This window comes from Maylandia zebra, linkage group LG20 (genome assembly GCF_041146795.1).
Source record: "Maylandia zebra isolate NMK-2024a linkage group LG20, Mzebra_GT3a, whole genome shotgun sequence".
In the NCBI taxonomy this organism is placed as follows: domain Eukaryota; kingdom Metazoa; phylum Chordata; class Actinopteri; order Cichliformes; family Cichlidae; genus Maylandia; species Maylandia zebra.
The window spans coordinates 23,850,805-23,870,795 of record NC_135186.1 but is presented as its reverse complement, the minus strand read 5'-3'; the positions used below and the strand labels follow the sequence as shown (position 1 = coordinate 23,870,795).

Below are 19,991 nucleotides of genomic sequence, written 5' to 3'. Positions count from 1 at the left end.
GGGTGTTAGAATTACACTGGTGTGTATGGGTGTGTGTGCTTGAGCTTCAGTGCATTAACTGATGGGTGGACAGTCAACTCCAGGATTTTCTGATAGAGAGCAGAATTCAAATTTCCAATTAGCTGTCAAGGTCCTGAAGTTCAAGTTTGCTTCATTTTTAGAGGCAGGTAGGTTTGGATAGCTTTCTCTCTTAGTACATGATGTGAAGCATAAAAGTGCAACAAAAAAGCTGAAGTGAGCTCCTTAAAACGACTTGGACTATACCTGTGGCAATGACACTGAAAACACCTCAGTTTAGAGATTTAAAGTTGTGACCCAATATCTTTGGGTCCATCTAGTGCATATTAAAAAAAATGTAAAAGCTTTGAAGCTATTTTCTCCTTATGCTTTATAAGAGACACATCAGAACAACAGCTGTGCAGCAAGATCTAACAATAAAAAGAATAGTTTTTAATAGTTATTAGGAACATCTATAGAGCAAACTAACAAACGTCTTACAGTTGCTGAGTACAATTTGTAATTTAATGTGACAGAATCACAAGGAAACGAAAAACAGAGACACAGATACACATGGCCTTTTGATACAGTGAGGTTACAGCAGTTTGAAAACAGATTAATTTAAGGGTAGTTTTAAGTAGCAATCGGTCAGTTCAGAGCACTGCTGCGTTTTATTTGCCTTCGGTGTATGTCGTGTCCATGGTCTCCACTGTCTTGATGAGAACAGGACCTGACCTTTGTCTCTGCATGGTAACGGGCACAGCTGTGGAGAAGTCGGAAAAGGGCGTCGCTTAGATCTCTGAGATGAAGGCTATTGTTATGATCTCATCTTTATTTGTAAAATACAGTGCTGTACTTACTTCGGTTGGGCACTGTTTGGACACTGAACACTCTTTCAGTGCCATCAACACAGTCGTTACTGGCAACAGCTGCTGAAAAGAAGACAGAAAAAAGAGAGAAGAGGGTGTCACTCTGATCCCCGAGATGAAGGCCATTAAGATGATCTCATCTTTATTTGTAAAATACAGTACTGTACTTACTTTTGTTGGGCACTGTTTGGATGCTGATAACAGAGTCTTTACCAAGTCTGTCAGGGTGAAAGCAGGAAATACATTATAGGGCATGTACTGGTAAAGTTATTCACACGGTTGTTCAAGTGAAGGTTGCAAAGCCCTTTGTGGCTCTAGAGGGAGCTGTGCAATAAACCTGTCTCATGTTTAAGATCCAGCAAAGAAAGACAAGTGATAAACCAAATTACCCAAAGTAATTGTTTTACCATTTTGTTTTTTTCCTGCCATAAAACTGGAAGACAGACTTCCAATAAACCATAAATCTCATCTATGTGTTACTTGTCAAAGTCTGGTTCTGGTTCTGGATGTGGATTGGGCTTTGCAGATTGGATGTAGATTTGTCTTTCAAACTTGCACCTGAAAGGCCGCTCTGCTCTACGACTGCAGTTACCACCAGTTGTCAAATACCTGTGGGTGTTTGCATTCCACCCCTGGGCTCAGTTCTTTATTGTTTAATGCAACACACCAAGGTGAACTATTTGAATAGTGAGACAAATATGTGGTTGTGAAACTATTAAAAACAACCAAACCAAACAAATAACTTCTTGTTTCTGACTGAGGCTTTTGCTCAAGGTGGTGTTTTTTTGTTTTTCTATACCACACCCAATTTCCATCTAAACTGTCGGATGACAGATGGTATGCACGTACAGTAGCTCATACAACCAAAAATATCAGTAATGATTAATATGTTTTAATCATTTTCTGAATCACTGTAGACAGTTTCCAAGCTGAAACCTTACATCAATGGTCATCCATCCATCCATCCATCCATCCATCCATTTTCTTCCTTAACACATTGTTGCCAGCAACCTCCTAAGTTCTGCTGGCTTACCTTTCTTCCTCTCCCTCCAGGAGTTTCCTGTAGGTGGAGATCTCGATATCCAGGGTCAGCTTGACATTCATGAGGTCTTGGTAGTCTCTGAGCTGCTTGGCCATGTTATGCTTGTCCTGCCTCAGAGCCGCCTCAAGGTCCTTAATGCGGCTTTTTGCATCTATTACAGCCTCTTCCCCTCGCTCTTCCATATCAGATATGCTTACCTCATTGTGGGAATACTGACAAAGAGAAAAGCTTTATTTAAATCTGAGCTTCACAGTGATTCCTGATGATTTTAATAATAATAATGGATTGGATTTATATAGCGCTTTTCAAGGCACCCAAAGCACTTTACAATGCCACTGTTCAATCACTCTCACATTCACACACTGGTGGAGGCAGCTACAGTTGTAGCTACAGCTGACCTGGGGCAGACTGACAGAAGCGAGGCTGCCATATCGCGCCATCGGCCCCTCTGGCCAACACCAGTAGGTGGAAGGGTAAAGTGTCTTGCCCAAGGACACAACGACCAGGACAGAGAGCCCGGGGATCGAACCGGTAACCTTCTGGTTACAGATGCGCTTCCCAACCCCCTGAGCCACGGTCGCCCCGATTTTGTAAAAATTGGGGGTTTTTGTGTGGGTTATGGTAACAGGAAAACCAAACTGCTTTTTCAGAGCAGCTAACAATAACTAAATGTATGCAATTAGCTGTCAGTTCAAGATGAAAAAATGTTTCCTTTGATTTGTTTTCAGTTTCCTTTCTTTTTATGAGAACAGGAGCTAAACCTGTTGTTCCTCTTGATACTTGTTAAAATCCAGTTTAAGATCAAACAGACTATGAGGTAGTCTTAAAGCCCTTCACTCACCTGTTCCTTCATAACATCAATCTCAGTCTGCCGACGAAGAATCATTCGCTTAAGCTCAGCTATTTCGGCCTTAGTGTTTTGCAGCTCGCTGTTATGTTGCTGGACCTGCACTTTCATCTGATCAAACTGGTGTGGAAAAATATCAAACAGCGAGACAAGGATATAAACACAGTAATTATTGGGTTAACAAATGCCGTTTTGACGTTGTAGTAGATTTATGAGCGGCAACTTCTGAGCCCTTTTCATGTCTCTATGCCCATTTTCCTAGTTGGTTTATTACATCAACAGTAATGAGCAAGAATTCATCTTAGACCTTCACCTTGCTCTTGTACCACTTTTCAACTTCTTCACGGCTGTAAGCAGCAATTTCTTCATACTGAGCCTTAACATCAGCTATAATGTGGTCCATGTTCAGGTTGCGGGAGTTGTCCATCTGCACCACCACAGAGGTGTCCTTCACACGCTGCTGCATGTCATACAGCTCCTTATTTAAAACAACACATACAGCGAAAGTTAAGAGGAAAAAATCCAGAATATGACACCTAATTTAATTCACTGATTTAAATTCTGAAAAGGTTTTTAATGTAAGCTTGTTTACCATCTGATACACTTCTTTGAGGAACAAGATTTCATCCTGAATAGCTGTCAACTGGCTTTCCAAATCCACCTTTCTCATAATTTCTTCATCCACATCCTGGAAGCAACAGAATAAATAAACAACTTTTCTTTTCACTGCTATTTTTTTTTTTATTACTCACAAATAAAAGTATTAGTGTCATTGCATACTGCACCTTTTTGAGCAGTACAAAATCATTCTCTGAAGTGGCCCTGCAGTTGATCTCTTCCTCATACCTGAAACACCCACAAAATATCAAATTACACACAGACAGACACCCCCCCCCCCCCCCCCCCACACACACACACACACAGAGTTCTTATCACTGTCCACTTTATTATCATATATCAAAGCTGACCTCCTGTTAAGCAGTGGTTTGATTTCTTCCACCAGGATACCTTACTTAGTCTTGTAGTCTTCCACAGTCTCGACCATGGCTGTGAACTCATTTTCAAGCCTCACTTTATCGTGTCTGCAAAGCTCCAGCTGTTTTTCCAGGTTGGAAATGAACGTCTTAATAATGGACTCCGCATCATCAGAGGAGGGGGCGCTTTGCTGATTCAGGAGCTTCCACTTGGTTTCCAGCACTTTGTTCTGCTGCTCCAGCTGTCTGACCTGACACACGAGAAGGGATACGAACAAATTCCAACACAGTCCCACTTTAGGTTTTAAAAGAAGCTTCAAATGCCACCGAGTTAACTTGGAATAATAATAATAATAATAATAATAATACATTTTATTTATGAGTGCCTTTCAAGTCACCCAAGGACACTTTAATGGTTTATAATAAAAAGATTTTAAATGTGACAGTAAAATTTCCTCTTACCTTTTCGATGTAGGATGCAAACTTGTTGTTAAGAGTCTTCAGCTGATTTTTCTCCATGGTGCGTATAGTTTGGACGGTGGGATCAACTTCTAAGTTTAGTGGGGCAAGCAGGCTCCTGTCGATTGTTACTGGTTTGATATCGGTAGCGGTGCTGATTTGGCGGATGGAGTTGGATCCCATGGAACTACTGCTGAATCGCCCTGAAGGTGAGTTCAGCAGGCTCTTCCGCTTGCTCCTCAGACTCATGGTGCTGTTGAGTTTGCACTGCTGGAAAGGATGGGGAGCTCAGCTGGTAGAAGTGGTGGTATAGCTCTGTTGTGCACGTTTTATCTTTTTGGCTGCTTTATAAGGCAGAACTGGGCGTGTTGTGATAGTGAAGTGATTGAATGTGGGTAAACCAGTTTGACACATACCTCGTGCTCTCCCACCTACCCCTCACTTTAAAGATGCAACAGGAAACTATTCCTGCTCCACAGCTTCAGGTGAGTTCCGTAACAAACTAAAAGTCTGCACTCACACAGTCTGAAAACTCAGTAAATCAAGAAGTCATCAAGAAAAATAAAACATTCCCTGTTATGAATAAAGAAAGATTTTATTTAACATAATGAACTGCAGAGCCACAAGTTTTTAATGTAAATTTAAGTCAGTATATGCAGAAAATTCTTTCAGTAGGCAATGTTACTTTTGGAAATGTTCCCAAATATTATAATATGCATTACACACTGGAAACTACATGCACATCAGTGGACCTCGTAAAACCTCCCTTAACTGAAAGAGAAACTCTGAAGTCCTGAAACTCTAGTAGTACGTTTAATAAAAAAAAGTCACAAATTTTCTGGAAAACTGTTATTTTTCTTCTTGAGGTACTAAACTAGTAAATATGATTGTAAGAGAGTAAAGTCAAAAAAGTACAAGGAAAACCTTACCAACTAACTACGCCCTCATAACCTCACACACTCCACTCATTAACAGGAAGCTCCTTACTTGGTTATTATGGACTAAAGTATTTCTTTATTTCTATCTTTGATTGCTCTCCACTGCTGCTGCCTCTGTGCTGTGATAAATTTGACACAGTTATGACAGTTATGATTACAAATTATCAACCATGGGGCAGGGTCGGGGGTTCGAATTCACCGAATGGCTACCCTGAGGTACCCCTGAGCAAGGTACCGTCCCTACACACTGCTCCCCGGTGTGGCTGCCCGCTGCTTCACTGAGTGAATGGGTCAAATGTAATTTCCCCACTGGGATCAATAAAGTACACATTATTATCCTATGGAACAAAAGAGGAAAATAGTTTGATTTAAAAATTTACCACACTTAAATTAAATGTGTTTTCACTAATGTTAATAGAAACCAGTTGTACTAAAAAAAAGGAAACCTGTCTGTTCTCTTGTTTGTTTTTCAAATCCTCCCTCTCTCCCTGCGCGTCCAATTATCCAATCATCGCTTTCCTTTAAGCAAACAACTACTGTACAAAGGAAAAATGTTCTCACATAACCAGATTTATAAGGGTTTGTTTGTATGACACTGAATCTGTGCCACCCGCTCAACATTTCATCAGAGCTGAATAAAGTCAAGAGAACAGAGTGAGCGTCATGCGTATACTTAAAATGCTTTTTGCATGACACTGAATATTTCCTTCGGGTCTTCCTTTGACAGAAATGAAGATTGCTTCATTCAATTCATTCATTAGTCTCAGATCAATGCTGGATCTGAGACTAAGGTCTCAGATCCAGCGGTCCTGACAAGCCTGGTTAAGGTAAAACATTTCTCCTTGGCGTTAGCGAGGCAAACCAAAGAATGAAATGGCTGATATGAACTCTTTAAATGAGGACGCCGTGTACAGAGTCAACACATCACAAAACATGTGTAATGCATTTCTTCTTTGGAAATTTGTTGTCAATGTCACTCACTCATGAGTGTTGGGAAACAGTCATTATCAAGTGTGAAAATGAAAACTGGGAAGTAGCCAGGTGCATTATCAGGGTTAGTAAAAAAGAAAATCGCTTCTCATTTCTTCTGCTTTCATTATCATTGATTCAAAACAACCCCAAAACAACAACAAACAAACAAAAACAAAACAATAACACTGTTTGCACTTCTTTTATTAACAAAGCTTATTTGTTGTAGATTGTGTCTTGATATGACATCATAGTTATTCTGGAGGTGGTGAATGTGACTGGAGATTCTGTTAGAGTGTTAGTGGAAGAGCTGAACGGGTGAATTTACTTAAAAAAAAAAAAAAAGATTTTCTGACTAAAGTAAAACTGTCTCTTCCTATAAGTATGCTTACTTTTACTGTTGTCCACATCTCAGGGTCAGCATCACCCATCACTATGCTCAGCAGCTCAGTACCCGTCTGGGAAGGAGCAGATACAAGGAACAGTTCCTGTTTCTGTACAGGCAAGCTCAAATAATCCCACATACTGTAAAGCTGAACAGCTCTATAGAATAATTTTTTTGTCCTGCTGGAAGGGACGATGTGGTCGACCTTATCGATTGCTATCAGTATAAGGATGACCAGGTCGATGATGTGGATGCATTTAAAAGAGAGCCCTATATTCTCTACTTTAAAACTCATAACACAGGTCAATCTTTGCCCCTACTGAAGATTATGGTACCTGGTTCAGTCAGAACAAGGAGTTAGTTCTGTATGTGTACATGTTAGTCAGTTGCTGGGACATCAGCAGTATGTACGAGTCATTTTTAACCGTGGATCTGTTTGTTGAATGAGTCTGATGCAGCGTGACATGCTAATTACAGCAGACTGCAGCAGGTTTATCAGGTTTAGTGTCTTGTGTGAGCAGGCAAATATGTTTAACTTACAGTATGTAACTACAGAGGATGTTATTGGAGTCAAGTCAACTGTTTCTGTTGCAGTGCTGAGGGATATAGTTCCGATCCCGATGCATTTTTTGAGTTGTGATACACATAGATAAAGATATATAGAGACAGAGATATCAGATCAGAGGAATCACATCTATTGCACAACCTGTAAATTATCACTCAGTGTCCTCATATTTTCTTTAGGGATATTTAAAGTTGTATTAGCCTGAAAAGCTGCGTTTTTGTTTTTTGTTTTCTTAATTTCCTTTAGAATGTAATGATCCTGGGAGACTTCAGGGCAGATGGCTGGTATCTCTCATCCAAGGAAAGGGAGGAGATCCACATTCGCAGTGACAAGAACTCTTACTGGCTGATTGGTGATAACGTGGACACCAGGGCAAAAACAAGTGATCATCACGCTTATGACAGGTTTGTTAGAAAGATTTGTGGCAAGATATACAATTGTGGTCAGAAGTTTATTTGCCCTCGTTGAGGGCATGAATGTCAATGTAATGTTTGGCTTTTATTGATTTATTTGAAGTGTTTTTTTCCAGGATGGAATAATTATACAGCATACATCTTTAATGATTAAAAAAAAAGAAAGAAGAATTGGATGCATACGTTTGAATTTATTTCTTTAGTGGTCACAATCAACTACAACTGCTAGTTTCTCCAAGATTTAAGCTGCACAATCATTGCACCCTGGAAAATGAACAGTTCAAAGAAATTATTGAAAGCCCAGAATTATCATAACATTTATACCCATGATGACTGTATGTAAATGTCTAACCACAACTGCATATGTTGTTATGTGAATTCATGAATTGAATGAATGCACATCTTCCACAGGATAGTTGTGTATGGAGAAGATATGCTGGCAGCCATTGTGCCAAACTCAGCTAAACCATTTAACTTTCACAAAGAGTTTCAAATGACAGAAGAAATGGTGAGCTATCTGATCTATCCCTCTTCTTGATATGCACTTGAATGGCTATTTTTCTTTTCTATTTTTCATTTTATACACAAATCCTTGTGCCCTTAGGGTGAGCGATCACTACCCCGTTGAGGTGGAATTGCTATTCCCTTTTGGGTGAAAAAGAGCAACAACAGATGTGCAGTTGTTGACACCCAGCAAGGATTCAGGAGAGCTGTGACAGGTAAAGAGCAAAACACTAATATACTTTATCTTGTTCCTGATAGATGTGGAAAAAGCTGGGATACAACCCAGCTCAGAAAACTAGATGGAAAATTCACATAAAGGAAGAAAGCAGTGATTTCCAAATGCATTTTAACTTGTATTTCAAGAGTCAAGTCGAGTCAAGAAAGCCTTTATTTGTCACATGCAAGTTCCCCTGCAGCAAAATGGGACCCTCCCTGACCTTACATACACAACACAGACATCACATGGGGAGACAGGTCAGAGACCGGTAGTATTATGGAAAAACACTGAAATGTACACTACAATGGGCAAGACGAGGAGGGAGAAAAAAGAGACCTCTACTCATGCTGGGCTCCTATGGGGGGACAGCATGAGAACAGAAAACAAAAAAAACCTCCTCTGCACAAAGAGCACAGAAATGTCCACATCACAACATCATGAAGCACGTGACAAGCAAGCTGACAAGCTGATACACCAAACTGCTGAGGTCAGCACGCTGATAAAACATGAGGAAAACTGTGAAGTCTCTTAAAACAGTGCTCCTTAATGAAAGAACAGGAAGTGTTTTGGACTGTTCGCTACTTAGGGTGTGTAAAATAATTCAAAGTTTTACCAGTACACTGAAAAGCAATCCGGGATTTTGGAGCAAACTACCAACGTACTCCCTTCATGCAAACTGCGTTTTGCATGAATCACAAAGGCATGGCTGCGTAAAAGGCATGGCGTGTGCACCTGCCTGCCTCCCGTCAACACTTCTATTCAATAGAGAAGGTATGTTTGCAGGAAGAATGAAAACAACTGAATCACTGGCTCTCTTGGTGTTTTTGACCCTTAAATGTCATTTAGCATTGTGAAAAAGAGTGGATATAATAAAGAATAGTGACATATACTCGCCTGACCCAATATTTGCATTGTTGCATGTATCAGAATCAGTCATATCTGTGTGACGAAACATTCTCAGTGCAATACAGGCCAAAGGTAATTTGCAAATTGCAGTTGGAATTTAAAATTACGCCTCTCATTTGTTGTGATTAGATGTTATTCTTCTTTTGATGTTTTAGTGCAGTGTAGCCTCTATGAAGGAATTTGGGAGTGTCATTTTTGAATTCAGTTTTCATTTTTGAACCGAATGTGTCATGAATTCAGTGGTTTCTCACATACATCTGCTTTAAAGATTTTGTAACTAATCTATACATTTGGGGTGATAAAAGGTCATGAAATCTTACATCCAAGTTTAAAAGGATGGGGCTTTGGGACATTTTCACTTTTCTTATTGTATATAAATAACAGCAATAATGAACTGATTTTACTAACACTTAGAATCTTTTGGTCCAAAGCCCGAGTTCAGCTTTGAGTCATAGAGCTTTTGTTTTTTGTTTATTTTACCTAATAAAGCTTAACTTGTATTTACAGACTGGTCTATAGCTGGACCAACTGTGATGTTTGAAATTAATTTGAACTGTCTGAGCAACAATCTTTACCAAAACTGGTGCACATGATCTATAAACTGGGTCTTAGTGTTTCTAAGTTTTGTCACAGCAAATTAAAATTGGAGTTGAGTTAATATCTCAACAACCTTTTGATCTGTGATCAAAAACAAACTGGTTACACGGACCACACACTGTATTACAGAACTGGATTTAGTCTTTTCCAGGTAACCTCAGGGTTAACCCTGGGTTTGTGTGGGTTAGTGTGAAGGCGGTTCACTTGTTATCTCTGTAAATTGCCATAGTAACATAACCTGCTCCAGAGCAGATTATGTTCCAGATTAGAGATCAGCGAGTAGGAAATCAGCGATTTCTGATCCGAAATCGATTCTCTGAAAAAGCATTGCCATTCCTGGAAAATCCCTCAGAAATCTGTGTGTGAACAGTAGGAGCGTTAAAGTTTTGCAGTAGCGTGTAATGTCTTCGTGTTTCCCTGATGATTAGAAAGAAAAGAGGCAACTTTATTCTTAGATATTTTTTTTCTGACTATGAACAATTTTACAGTTTTATTGTTTGATAAGCCTCAGCACACAATCTTAAAACAGATAACCTGATTGTATTTGCTGACTTTCCATTCAATTTGCATAGAGAGTAATTTTGAATGCAGTTTTCATATTTATCTTCAGGATATTTGATTATAATCCTTCAGATTCTCCTGTCTTAAAGATAGGGTTGAGTCTGTTCACTTGCACAGTTAGCCAGCTTTCTTATCAGGCTTTGCAAAGCGCATTTGTCCAATGTTGTTAAAAGTAAACAACTTTACAGTAATTTGCATTCTCTAGTGAGAAAGTAACTCAGAACCATCAATCTACCACACACACACACACACACACACACACACACACACACACACACACACACACACACACACACTTTTCTGTTAAAGTGTGTTTATTGTGTTTTTTCTCCTCCCAAATAACCAAGCTTAACCAAGTTAAGCTTTTTTTTTCTTTTTAGGATTCTGAATAAATATTGTGACATACAGTACAATACAAAATAAGTAAATATGGGTGTAATGCACGTATTGCCTCTGTCTGTTACTGAACTGCATGACACAGCACTCTGGCCTTGTATGCCTTGGCTTGGCCTAGTTAAGAGCAAGAAAATAGGGCAAGGTTTGTCTCGTAGTTCTTTGGTCAAATAGCGGAATGAAACATCTTCTGACAGCTGCTTAATCCGATGAAAAGAATGTACTTTAACAAGAGCGAAAGGCGCTATTTAATTGCATTTTTACCACTTGTTCAAATCACACATAAACGAACGACGTGACGGCATGACGTGTACCGTTCAAGTTAACGGCGTAAGCTCGGAAATTCAGCTTTTATATATTGAGCACGGGTTGCTACTTGTTCAAGTTATGCCTCTGCGGTTAGAATTATCAGCTCATTGTAAAACTTTTAAAAGATTTCTATTCATGTGGCTCACAAGTTTAAAAAAAGGATTTAGTAGTGCGGATAAAGAATAGCATATAGCTGCCCTTTTTGCAGTTATTCCCTTACGTTTGTGAAGTGTACGCTGATGTCACGTGACTGCTGGACCTCTTCGACCAAAACACCGAGGACCCCGCACAGCTTGTCAACAAAAAACAACGGTGACAACTTTCTCAGCGTTCACCGAGCAAAACTCTGAAGCTACAGCAAACCATCACTCACCTGTCCGGTAGACAGGCCGTCTCAATGCATTACAGAGGACCGAAAACACCGCGGCGATTATGGATGTGTACGATTTGTTTAGTAGTTGCAGAAAGGGCGACATTTGTAGAGTCAGGTAACCATCAGCTCTGCTGAGCTTATTATGGCTCGTGTGCTCGATGATAACTTATTTTACTTTACTGTGTTTGCCGGTGAGAGTTCTAGCATAGATTGGGCTAGCTTTTTCTACAATGCAGTCTTGCAGTTTAACTTCGGTTTTATGCAAATAAACGCGAGTTAACCACAGAAGGCAGTGTTGCTAACAGGAGCCACGATAAGCCAGTTTGTAACTGTAGCTAATTGTGTAGGTCAGCTCCTCGGTGTCCAGACGTAATGATCGCACTAGGTATCAGTGTCGGATGCTCAACCGGATATCTAGTCTCCTGCTATAGGACAGAGTTACCCCGAGAATTACGAGGAAAGAGCTTGACAGGACAGCAAAACTATGCTTAGCTGATCGAAGGAATCATCAGTGGTTACAATGTATACATAAACCAATTGTTGCAGAGTCCAATAAAGGGGGCGTGTCTGTACAGTCATGTGTACTAGAAAGTTTTCATGGGATTCATTGCAGTCCTGTGTTTCCATAGGAATTAAGAGGCCAAATAGCAACCAGGCTGGCACTAGTAATTGAGTGCACTTGATAATTTGATCACCAGCAAGTGTGAGGAGCTCTATGAAGATTTTAGAGGTTTTAGCAGTTTGCTGGTCTGGAGCATTCACGTGTGTTAACAGAATGTCCAGCAAATTTATCATAGGTTCAGACTGTGTAGTGCTTACAGAAACAAACATTGCACAATCAATAAGACTTCTAGAGCCATGTACTTTAGACAGATGACCATATTTAGACCATAATGTACAGCAGAAAATCAAAAACAACAAACACCTCATACTAGTTGTCAAGCACTGGGATAAAGGGGTGATGATTTGGATTTGTTTTGCAGCCACAGGACCTGGGCTTCTTGCAACAATGCAATCATCAAGTCGAACATAAAATACTCTGTATACCAAAGTATGCCAGAGTCAAATATGAGCCAGCCTAATTATCCAAGCCATCAGAACTGCATGCCTCCAAGTTTTACTTATTAGTACTGTAATAAATGAATGCAAATGATTTTGTAAAAGAATGATGTCATAGTCATGAAAGCGGTTCAATCTCATGCTGAGAAGCTGCTTTTTCAAATTGATTAGAATGAATAAGGGGATTAATTAATCAAACAGAATTCAATAATTCTATAAAATAAAATCATTTGTATATACCCTCCTCATCCTGTGTGACGTATGTATCTGTTTATTTTTATTTAAATCTTGGCGTTTTGTATGGTGAGTCGTGTCTGTGTTTATCGAAGCGCATCACTGTAACCTCTCTGCTCTTTGCCTAGATACCTTGTTGAACAAAGAGATGTTGACCTCAATGTAAAAGATAAATGGGACAGCACTCCATTGTAAGTACAGTATAGGCAGCTGATGTAATTCTCCCATCAACGCCGCATCATAATCATAACTGCTTTTAATATAAACACTTGTGTGCTTCAGGTATTATGCTTGTCTCTGTGGTCACGAGGAGCTGGTCCAGTACCTGTTGGCTAGTGGTAAGTTACAATCAGTTATAATCAAATAACACAGTATTAAACTGATGTGCTGTGCTTTAGAACTGCTCTGACATATTCTGTTGTATCATTCTAGGCTTTGAAATTTTTGATTTCATTTATTCATTTGTTTTTTTTTAGGTGCCAAGTGTGAAGCCAACACGTTTGATGGCGAGAGATGCATGTATGGCTCCCTGAGCGACTCTGTTCGACGCCTGCTCAAAGACTACAAGTGTGTAAGCATCCGCGCCATGCAGCGGGATGATTTCAACTACTTTCTGCACATGTAAGGGTCATGATTTTTATGTTGAAAAGAAACAAGAAAATAAGAGCAATAACAGGATGTTATAGTACGTTTGTCTAATCCAGACATTTCTGGGTTTTTTCTTTAGGTTGCTAGAGCAGGGTCAGTATAGTGACGTCAAATTCCTGGTTCACGGACAAACGTTTCTAGCACACCGATGTGTTCTCAGTGCTCGCTCAGAGTACTTCACGGAAATGTTTGAGACCAAATGGAAAGGGAAGAACTTGATCAACCTCAAGCACCCTTTGGTAAGTCTATATGTTTTCATTAGTGTCCTGTTATATCACCATGTGTAATTCACAATTTTTAGTTATACTGTATGGATAAAGGCTGTTTTGATTTCAGATCAATCCTGCTGCCTTTGGAGCCATTCTACAATATTTCTACACAGGTGGGTGAAAAATATACCAGCTGATCTTCCATGTATCGTACAGGAGAAACCGGTGTTGTTGGGCAGGAAGGAAAGAAGGAAAATGCAAAAGATACAAATAAAATACAAACGAATATAAAATAAGTACGATAATACACTATATACAACGGTAGCATACACAGTATGTGATTATGGCTATGGTTGTGGAAATATGCAGGACATAAATTTAACTATTCTACCACTACTATTCCTATGTAAGTAACAGATATCTATAATTATAGACATGTACACGCACACACACATGTACATACATCTGTATACATATACCTGCACACGTCCATACACATAGAAGGTGCATTATGCATGAAGTGGTGAGTTATCGAATCTGCTTTTGGGATATAAATAAATAATGGTAAAATAATTTGATCTTTAAGAAGAAATTGCACACGCTACTCTTTAATGAAATGTTGTAGAAAGCATGCTTGGATGATAGTTGGATTGTATTTAATGTAATATTTTTATAACATGCAAAAATCTTAGTAAGAAAATGTTGTTTCTTTATCTCTGTTTCAGGACGGATGGATATTGATATAAGTCTTGTGGAGGACAGTAGACGACTGGCTAAACAGTGCAAAATGGCAGATCTCATAGAAGAGCTGGAGAATAAATGCAAACAAGTGTATGAATTTGGTAAGGCAGAACTCTTGATTTATATTTACTTGAGTAATGCACGTACAACTTTAAGCCAGTCTTAAGACACCTCTCATTTCTCTTTTATTGTAATTTTTAAAGAGGTTTTAAGCAATAGTTCTTCAGGCTTTCTTAAAGTCTTTCTCAGTTTTTTTGGGATCATGACAATGAGCCCAAAAAACTCTGCCAGCGTAGTAAAAGCATACCTGGATGATAAAACACAGTGGAGCTCTCCCAGAGCCCGGACCAGAACATTATTAAAGCAGTGTGGGATCATCTTGACAGAGAACTGAACAAAAGGCAGAAGCATCCAAAGAACAGCTTTGTCTTTCAAGAAGCCTGGAGAACTATTCCTGAAGACAAAGAGATTACAAGAAAGCTGCCTAAGAGACTTCATGCTGTTGAAGGTAGTCATACTAAATGTTGACTTTTAAGCTCGTTCCAGCTCTGTTCGCCTTAAATACTGTATTTCCATTGCATGTTTGCACATGCTTCAATAAATCTCTGGACCTATTTCTGCTTTCGTTAGAAAAATATATAAAAAAGGAGTGGCTCAAGATTGCATATTCCTGATGTAATGCAGTTTTTCCACTTAGCCTCAAAATACCAGACCACCTTTTAATCCCATATGTTTTTATCTAGGACCATGTCCACACTAATACGTTTTCATTTGAAAACGCATCTTTTTCTCTCCATTCGGGCCTTTTGTCCACATTGAGACGGCGTTTTCGGTCAAGGAAAACGCAGCATTTTGAAAACGCTCTCCAAAGCGGATACATTTGAAAACGCCGTTTTTGCATCGCACTGTGGACAGCGAACCCGAAGCCTTTTCGAAAACGATGACACATTTTAGTCATGTGATGCAATCATGTGACCTATTAAACTAAGATAGCAGATTGTATTATACGGCAGTTGTTTTGTTTGCTCTCAATTTTGACAGCCCTATTAAAGATTATGGGCGATCGTGGCTCAAGAGTTGGCAGTTCGTCTTGTAATCGGAAGGTTGCCGGTTCGAGCCCCGGCTCGGACAGTCTCGGTCGTTGTGTCCTTGGGCAAGACACTTCACCCGTTGCCTACTGGTGGTGGTCAGAGGGCCCGGTGGCGCCAGTGTCCGGCAGCCTCGCCTCTGTCAGTGCGCCCCAGGGCGGCTGTGGCTACAATGTAGCTTGCCATCACCAGTGTGTGAATGTGTGTGTGAATGGGTGGATGACTGAATGTGATGACTGAAAGTGCTATACAAATACAGGCCATTTACCATTAACATCAGTTTGTACATGCTCCAGATAGCTTTTCTTCAGATTCTTTACTTCACTCGCTTTTGCAAATTTGTACCTTTGTGTTATTCGCAGCAACAACTCCACCTCATCGTTAGTCCATTTAAAAAACTCTGTGCTTTTCCTCAACATTTAGCTGGGACGTTTCAAAGAGCTGGAAAGTAAATAAACGGCAGACAGAAATGAGGCAGGGTCGAATCTTCTTCCGTTTCACGCATGCGCAGGACTGGAACGCAAGCGTTTCCAGCCGTTTCAATGTGGACGCGCAACTCTGTGAAAACGACTGATAATGATAGTGTGGATGCGGAGCGTTTTCAGACGAAAGCGCCATTTTCAAATCTATCCGGGCTAGTGTGGACGTAGCCTAGAGCTGTTGTTTTTTTCGCCCACTAATGATGAGTTTTCCATCTTGTCTTGTTTTCTTTCTGTCCTCATATCAAAGTGTCCAATAAACCGGGAATCTGTGTCAAAGTTCTCACCCTCGAGCCTCACAGCTGTCAACTTCAGGATGAGATGGCTCAGTTAGCAGACTGTGCGCTGCCCACTGAATTAAGGGTGAGGACATCATGGCAGTAAAATAAGTATTTTAGCTGAACACCGCATTCATTCCTGTTGATTCTCTTTAGGTTGGATTTGGTGAGCTTCCCTTTAACAGAGTCGACCGCTTCCCTACTTATCCCGACATCTGCTTCAGAGTCGATGGTTACGATTTCTTGTGCCATAAGGTACGGATGAGAAAATCCTCACAGTGTCTTCTCAGTTACAGTGCAGACTCCCACACCACCGCAGCATAAACATGAATGTGAATGACTGAAGTGCAGTTGTGCGTCTCTCTCCAGGCATTTTTCTGTGGACGTAGTGATTATTTTAAAGCCCTCCTGGAGGACCACTTCAGTGAGGGAGAGCAGCTCCAGTCTCAGCCCAGCACCCCAGTGATTACTTTACACAACATCTCACATGAAATCTTTATCCACATCATGTATTACATCTACACAGATGACACTGAGGTTTGTGCACATTTTTTCTTTCTGTGATGTTTGCATCCCTAATAAATCATTCCGCACTTTTTTATTTAGGAAAAAAAGGATCTTTGAAAACAAACATCGATTATAAACACAGACAAACCTGTGTAGCAAAGCTTAATTGTTAAATACCTGAACAATTGTGATCCTGGTGAGGATTTCTCATCATATTGTAAGAGAAGCTTTCCTGTATTGATATGGCAACATCAGAGCCATAGTGGATACAGAGGCTTACGGCGAAAGTGCTTATGAAATAAATATTGTCAAACTAGACAGATTTTTGGGTCGGTGAAACTGAATGTGATGCGTAAAACTGTTGGTTGGCTCTAGTTTTTGACTCCAAAACTAAAAAAAATCTTTATTGAAACCAGAAATGAGTACAATTTTGGTTAAAATAGGGGTAGGTCCTAATTTTTACTTTCATCTTCTTAAATTAAATTTTTGATTAATTTGGCCTGATGTGAATTACAATTCATAAAATCATAATTGCCTCGTGGGCAAAAAAGGATGTTGACAATAGAGCTGCCAATCAGGAGACAAAGATGAAGACCGTGGAGGAGGTAGATGAAGGTTGGTGTGAAATAGAGGCAGATCATCTGCTGTGGTGACCCCTAGAGGGAGCAGCTAAAAGAAGATCTCTAATGTAAAAAAGTCCTATTAGTAGCATTTTTCACATTTTCTTCCAGTATGCTGTTGAAAGACACGTAATTCACAGAACTTGTATCAGTGAAATGCATACAGCATTTGCATTTCCTCTGCTGGTGCCCTCCGTTGTTAAATAATTCACTGTGGTTTTTTTGTGGAGGCATCCATAAACAGACATGCAGCCAAGTAATAAAGCAGATATATTTACATGTTGTAATATCCTAGGCAAAAGAGATCTGGGTTGATTAGTTAGACTTTCTCTGTGTCACAACAGCTCATTTCCACACATCTGGGCCAGTTTTTTTATTATTACATAAAGCTGCTATAAGCTTAGAATTTATGATTAAAATAGGAGACACAGAACTGGGCACTAATTAGCTATTTTAATTGTCATATTTGGAATTAGAGCATTAAAATCCACAAGTGACGGCACATTTTGTCTCAGAAGCAGACAAATTCTGAAAAAATGCTCACCAGTGATCTCACACTGTCATCTTGAAATTTCTTAACTCGTTTGACAACCTCCCCTGTACCTTAATCGTAAGTTTTGACACTTAAATAAGTGTCACTAAAGATATTGATTTATATGTACAAGGCATCCAGAGGGAGGATTGCTGTTTTGAATTCTCGTGATAATAATATTCTCCCTGCTGGTTTCTCTGCATGTCCAGCTAATGACGGAAAACGTGTTTGATGTGCTGTGTGTGGCTGACATGTATCTGCTGCCGGGGCTTAAGCGCCTGTGTGGAAAGACACTGGCTAAGACGATATGCGAGGAAAACGTTCTGCACATGTGGAAGACGGCCAAGCTCTTCCGTCTCTCTCGGCTAGAAGATCAGTGCACAGAGTTCATGGCCAAGATCATCGAGCGGGTGCGTGGCAGTGATGGTGTCCCATTGTCAGTGGGTCATAGTTCTTCATTGTATCTGTGCTATTGTTCATGCTCATATTATATTCTAGTCAAACTCACAAATTCAGCTGGGGATCAAATAATTATTTCCCAGATTATAGGTACCTAAATGCATTGAGTTGTTGGAGTTTGATTGGCTAATTAGATGTTTGTGTTAACAACCAGTCGAAAATGCCCAAATGCCAATCATTAATGATGTTTTGATCTCTGAGACCATTTTATAATATTTTTGTTGCTGTTTCAGAACTACAGAGCTTATTTTTCCTTAAAAGTGTGTCAGCATCCCCCGAGTTCTCCATTAGGAAGAATTCACAACTGTCTACCTCTTGCATTCGTCCCATCACAGCTGGTGGAGCAAGCAGAGTTTGCCGAGATGGTCAAGGAGGACGCCGCGTCTTTAGAGAAGCGCCAAGAGACGGACTCGGTCCCCTTGGTGGACGACATCCGCTACCACATCGCCAGCAACGTGCAGACGTACAGTGCAATCGAGGAGGCTAACCAGAAACTGGAAGCCTTGGAGGAGCTGCTGGCGAGGATTAATATTGACTGCTGAGAGGTCTGCAGGTTTGTGATGCAGCTTCAGTGAAAGTTGAGGGCTTTTTTTTTTAATGGTGGATACTTTGCAAGGAGGTAACAAGCACGTCTAGTAAAACAAAAGTGAAAAAAAACACATGCATTTGTATGTTTGCAGTTTTTATTTTATTTTCAGCATATTGCATAGAATATATATTTGAAAAGAGCTGGTTATGTTTGGTGCAGATGTACAGAGAGCTGTTCGTTGTGGCTGTTTAACGTTTCTTTGAGAGACATACCAACTGTGACAAAACATATTTTGCAAAATGGGTTCTGAAGAGATCATGTGTAATATATTTACAACAGACTACAAAATGTCTTTGCACTGCGAACATGTGTGTTTAATTTAGATGGAAGTTGTGTGCAAGAATTTGAATGTTTAAAAAAATGATAAACAAGTTTACTGAACTTCATTAAATATAATTTTTACGTTTTAAAAAAGGCAGCTGGTTAAATTGATACTTTCACACTCGAGAAATATTGGCAAAAAAAAGTTTATGTTCGCTTTATCCAGAAGATAATTGAATCTTCTTCTGATCCCTTTGTTTGGTGTAACGTAAAATATTGCTTTATGCCATATTTAATGTGCAGACGCACCTAAATATTAACATATTTAGTTGTATTACGCTGCTGTAGTTTGCCTCGCTGTTTGAACAGTGACATTTCTCCAGCATGAATACTTACCCCTTCTAACACAGTAATGCACTTTATTTTAACCTAAAATGAGAAATCTGTCGCCTAGTGTGTGTACCAGAAAATAACTGCTCTGAATTTTACCAATAAAACAATATTGCACGCAAGAGTAGTGTTTTCTTCAGTTTCTTCAACACATTGTGATTTTTTTCCCTTTTTTGTGGTCTGGAGATTATCAATAACCAACAGGATGGATTTCAAATTAAATTTGTTGTTTAGTAGGTGAGCAGCAACCACTAAATTTGAGTTCTCTGACCTTTCATCTGCTTCTAAATTTTATCCAGTGCCATTCCTGCCAGCTCCACTCAGCACCGAATAAATCACACAGTTTTAAGCTAATACAGAGAACATTCAAGTGTTATCAATAATATTCCCACCCATCCGTTTTCTTCCATTTATCCAGTACGGGGTCGTGGTGGAGAGCTGGAGCCTATCCCAGCTGTGAAAGGATGGAAGGCGGGGCACAGCTATAGCAGGCCACCAGCTTACAGCAGGGCTAACCATTCACACTCACATTCAGTTTAGAATGACCAGTTAACCTATCACCATGGATGCCTTTGGACT

The 19,991-nt window shown here is 39.8% G+C and overlaps 2 protein-coding genes and 1 pseudogene across 3 annotated transcripts; 2 read left to right on the top strand and 1 right to left on the bottom strand.

Annotated features, from left to right (window-relative positions):
* Positions 1-12: 12 nt before the first annotated feature.
* On the bottom strand, positions 13-5,787 carry LOC101464571 (keratin, type II cytoskeletal 8). 2 transcript variants are annotated; one of them, XM_014412749.3, is made up of 10 exons: positions 4,192-5,787; positions 3,769-3,980; positions 3,541-3,601; positions 3,348-3,443; positions 3,069-3,233; positions 2,750-2,875; positions 1,900-2,120; positions 1,038-1,084; positions 858-929; positions 13-760 (listed from the first exon to the last, which is right to left on the bottom strand). In XM_014412749.3, exons 1-10 carry the CDS (start codon positions 4,435-4,437, stop codon positions 669-671), a joined length of 1,338 nt encoding a protein of 445 aa, XP_014268235.2. In that variant the 5' UTR covers positions 4,438-5,787; the 3' UTR covers positions 13-668. The 2 variants fall into 2 exon arrangements, with proteins under 2 accessions (XP_014268235.2, XP_014268236.2); XM_014412750.3 differs by having other exon boundaries at positions 858-926.
* Positions 5,788-6,336: 549 nt separating this feature from the next.
* LOC101467166 (deoxyribonuclease gamma-like) lies at positions 6,337-8,261 on the top strand (annotated as a pseudogene).
* Positions 8,262-11,175: 2,914 nt separating this feature from the next.
* abtb1 (ankyrin repeat and BTB (POZ) domain containing 1) lies at positions 11,176-19,534 on the top strand. The gene is made up of 12 exons (XM_004546046.4): positions 11,176-11,433; positions 12,740-12,802; positions 12,894-12,949; positions 13,088-13,232; positions 13,339-13,498; positions 13,596-13,641; positions 14,194-14,310; positions 16,027-16,139; positions 16,211-16,309; positions 16,424-16,591; positions 17,923-18,123; positions 18,508-19,534. Exons 1-12 carry the CDS (start codon positions 11,378-11,380, stop codon positions 18,712-18,714), a joined length of 1,431 nt encoding a protein of 476 aa, XP_004546103.1. The 5' UTR covers positions 11,176-11,377; the 3' UTR covers positions 18,715-19,534.
* The last annotated feature ends 457 nt before the right edge of the window (positions 19,535-19,991 follow it).

Bases quoted from the DNA above. Each gene is read 5' to 3' on its own strand.
- LOC101464571 (XM_014412749.3), bottom strand. From the start codon at position 4,437: ATGAGTCTGAGGAGCAAGCGGAAGAGCCTGCTGAACTCACCTTCAGGG. The intron at 2,876-3,068 runs GTGAAGGTCTAA...TTTCCACACCAG, and splicing joins AAAAGTGGTACAAGAGCAAG to TTTGATCAGATGAAAGTGCA. The intron at 2,121-2,749 runs GTGAGTGAAGGG...TCTCTTTGTCAG, and splicing joins TTGATGTTATGAAGGAACAG to TATTCCCACAATGAGGTAAG.
- abtb1 (XM_004546046.4), top strand. From the start codon at position 11,378: ATGGATGTGTACGATTTGTTTAGTAGTTGCAGAAAGGGCGACATTTGT. The intron at 12,950-13,087 runs GTAAGTTACAAT...GTTTTTTTTTAG, and splicing joins CCAGTACCTGTTGGCTAGTG to GTGCCAAGTGTGAAGCCAAC. The intron at 18,124-18,507 runs GTGCGTGGCAGT...GTCCCATCACAG, and splicing joins TGGCCAAGATCATCGAGCGG to CTGGTGGAGCAAGCAGAGTT.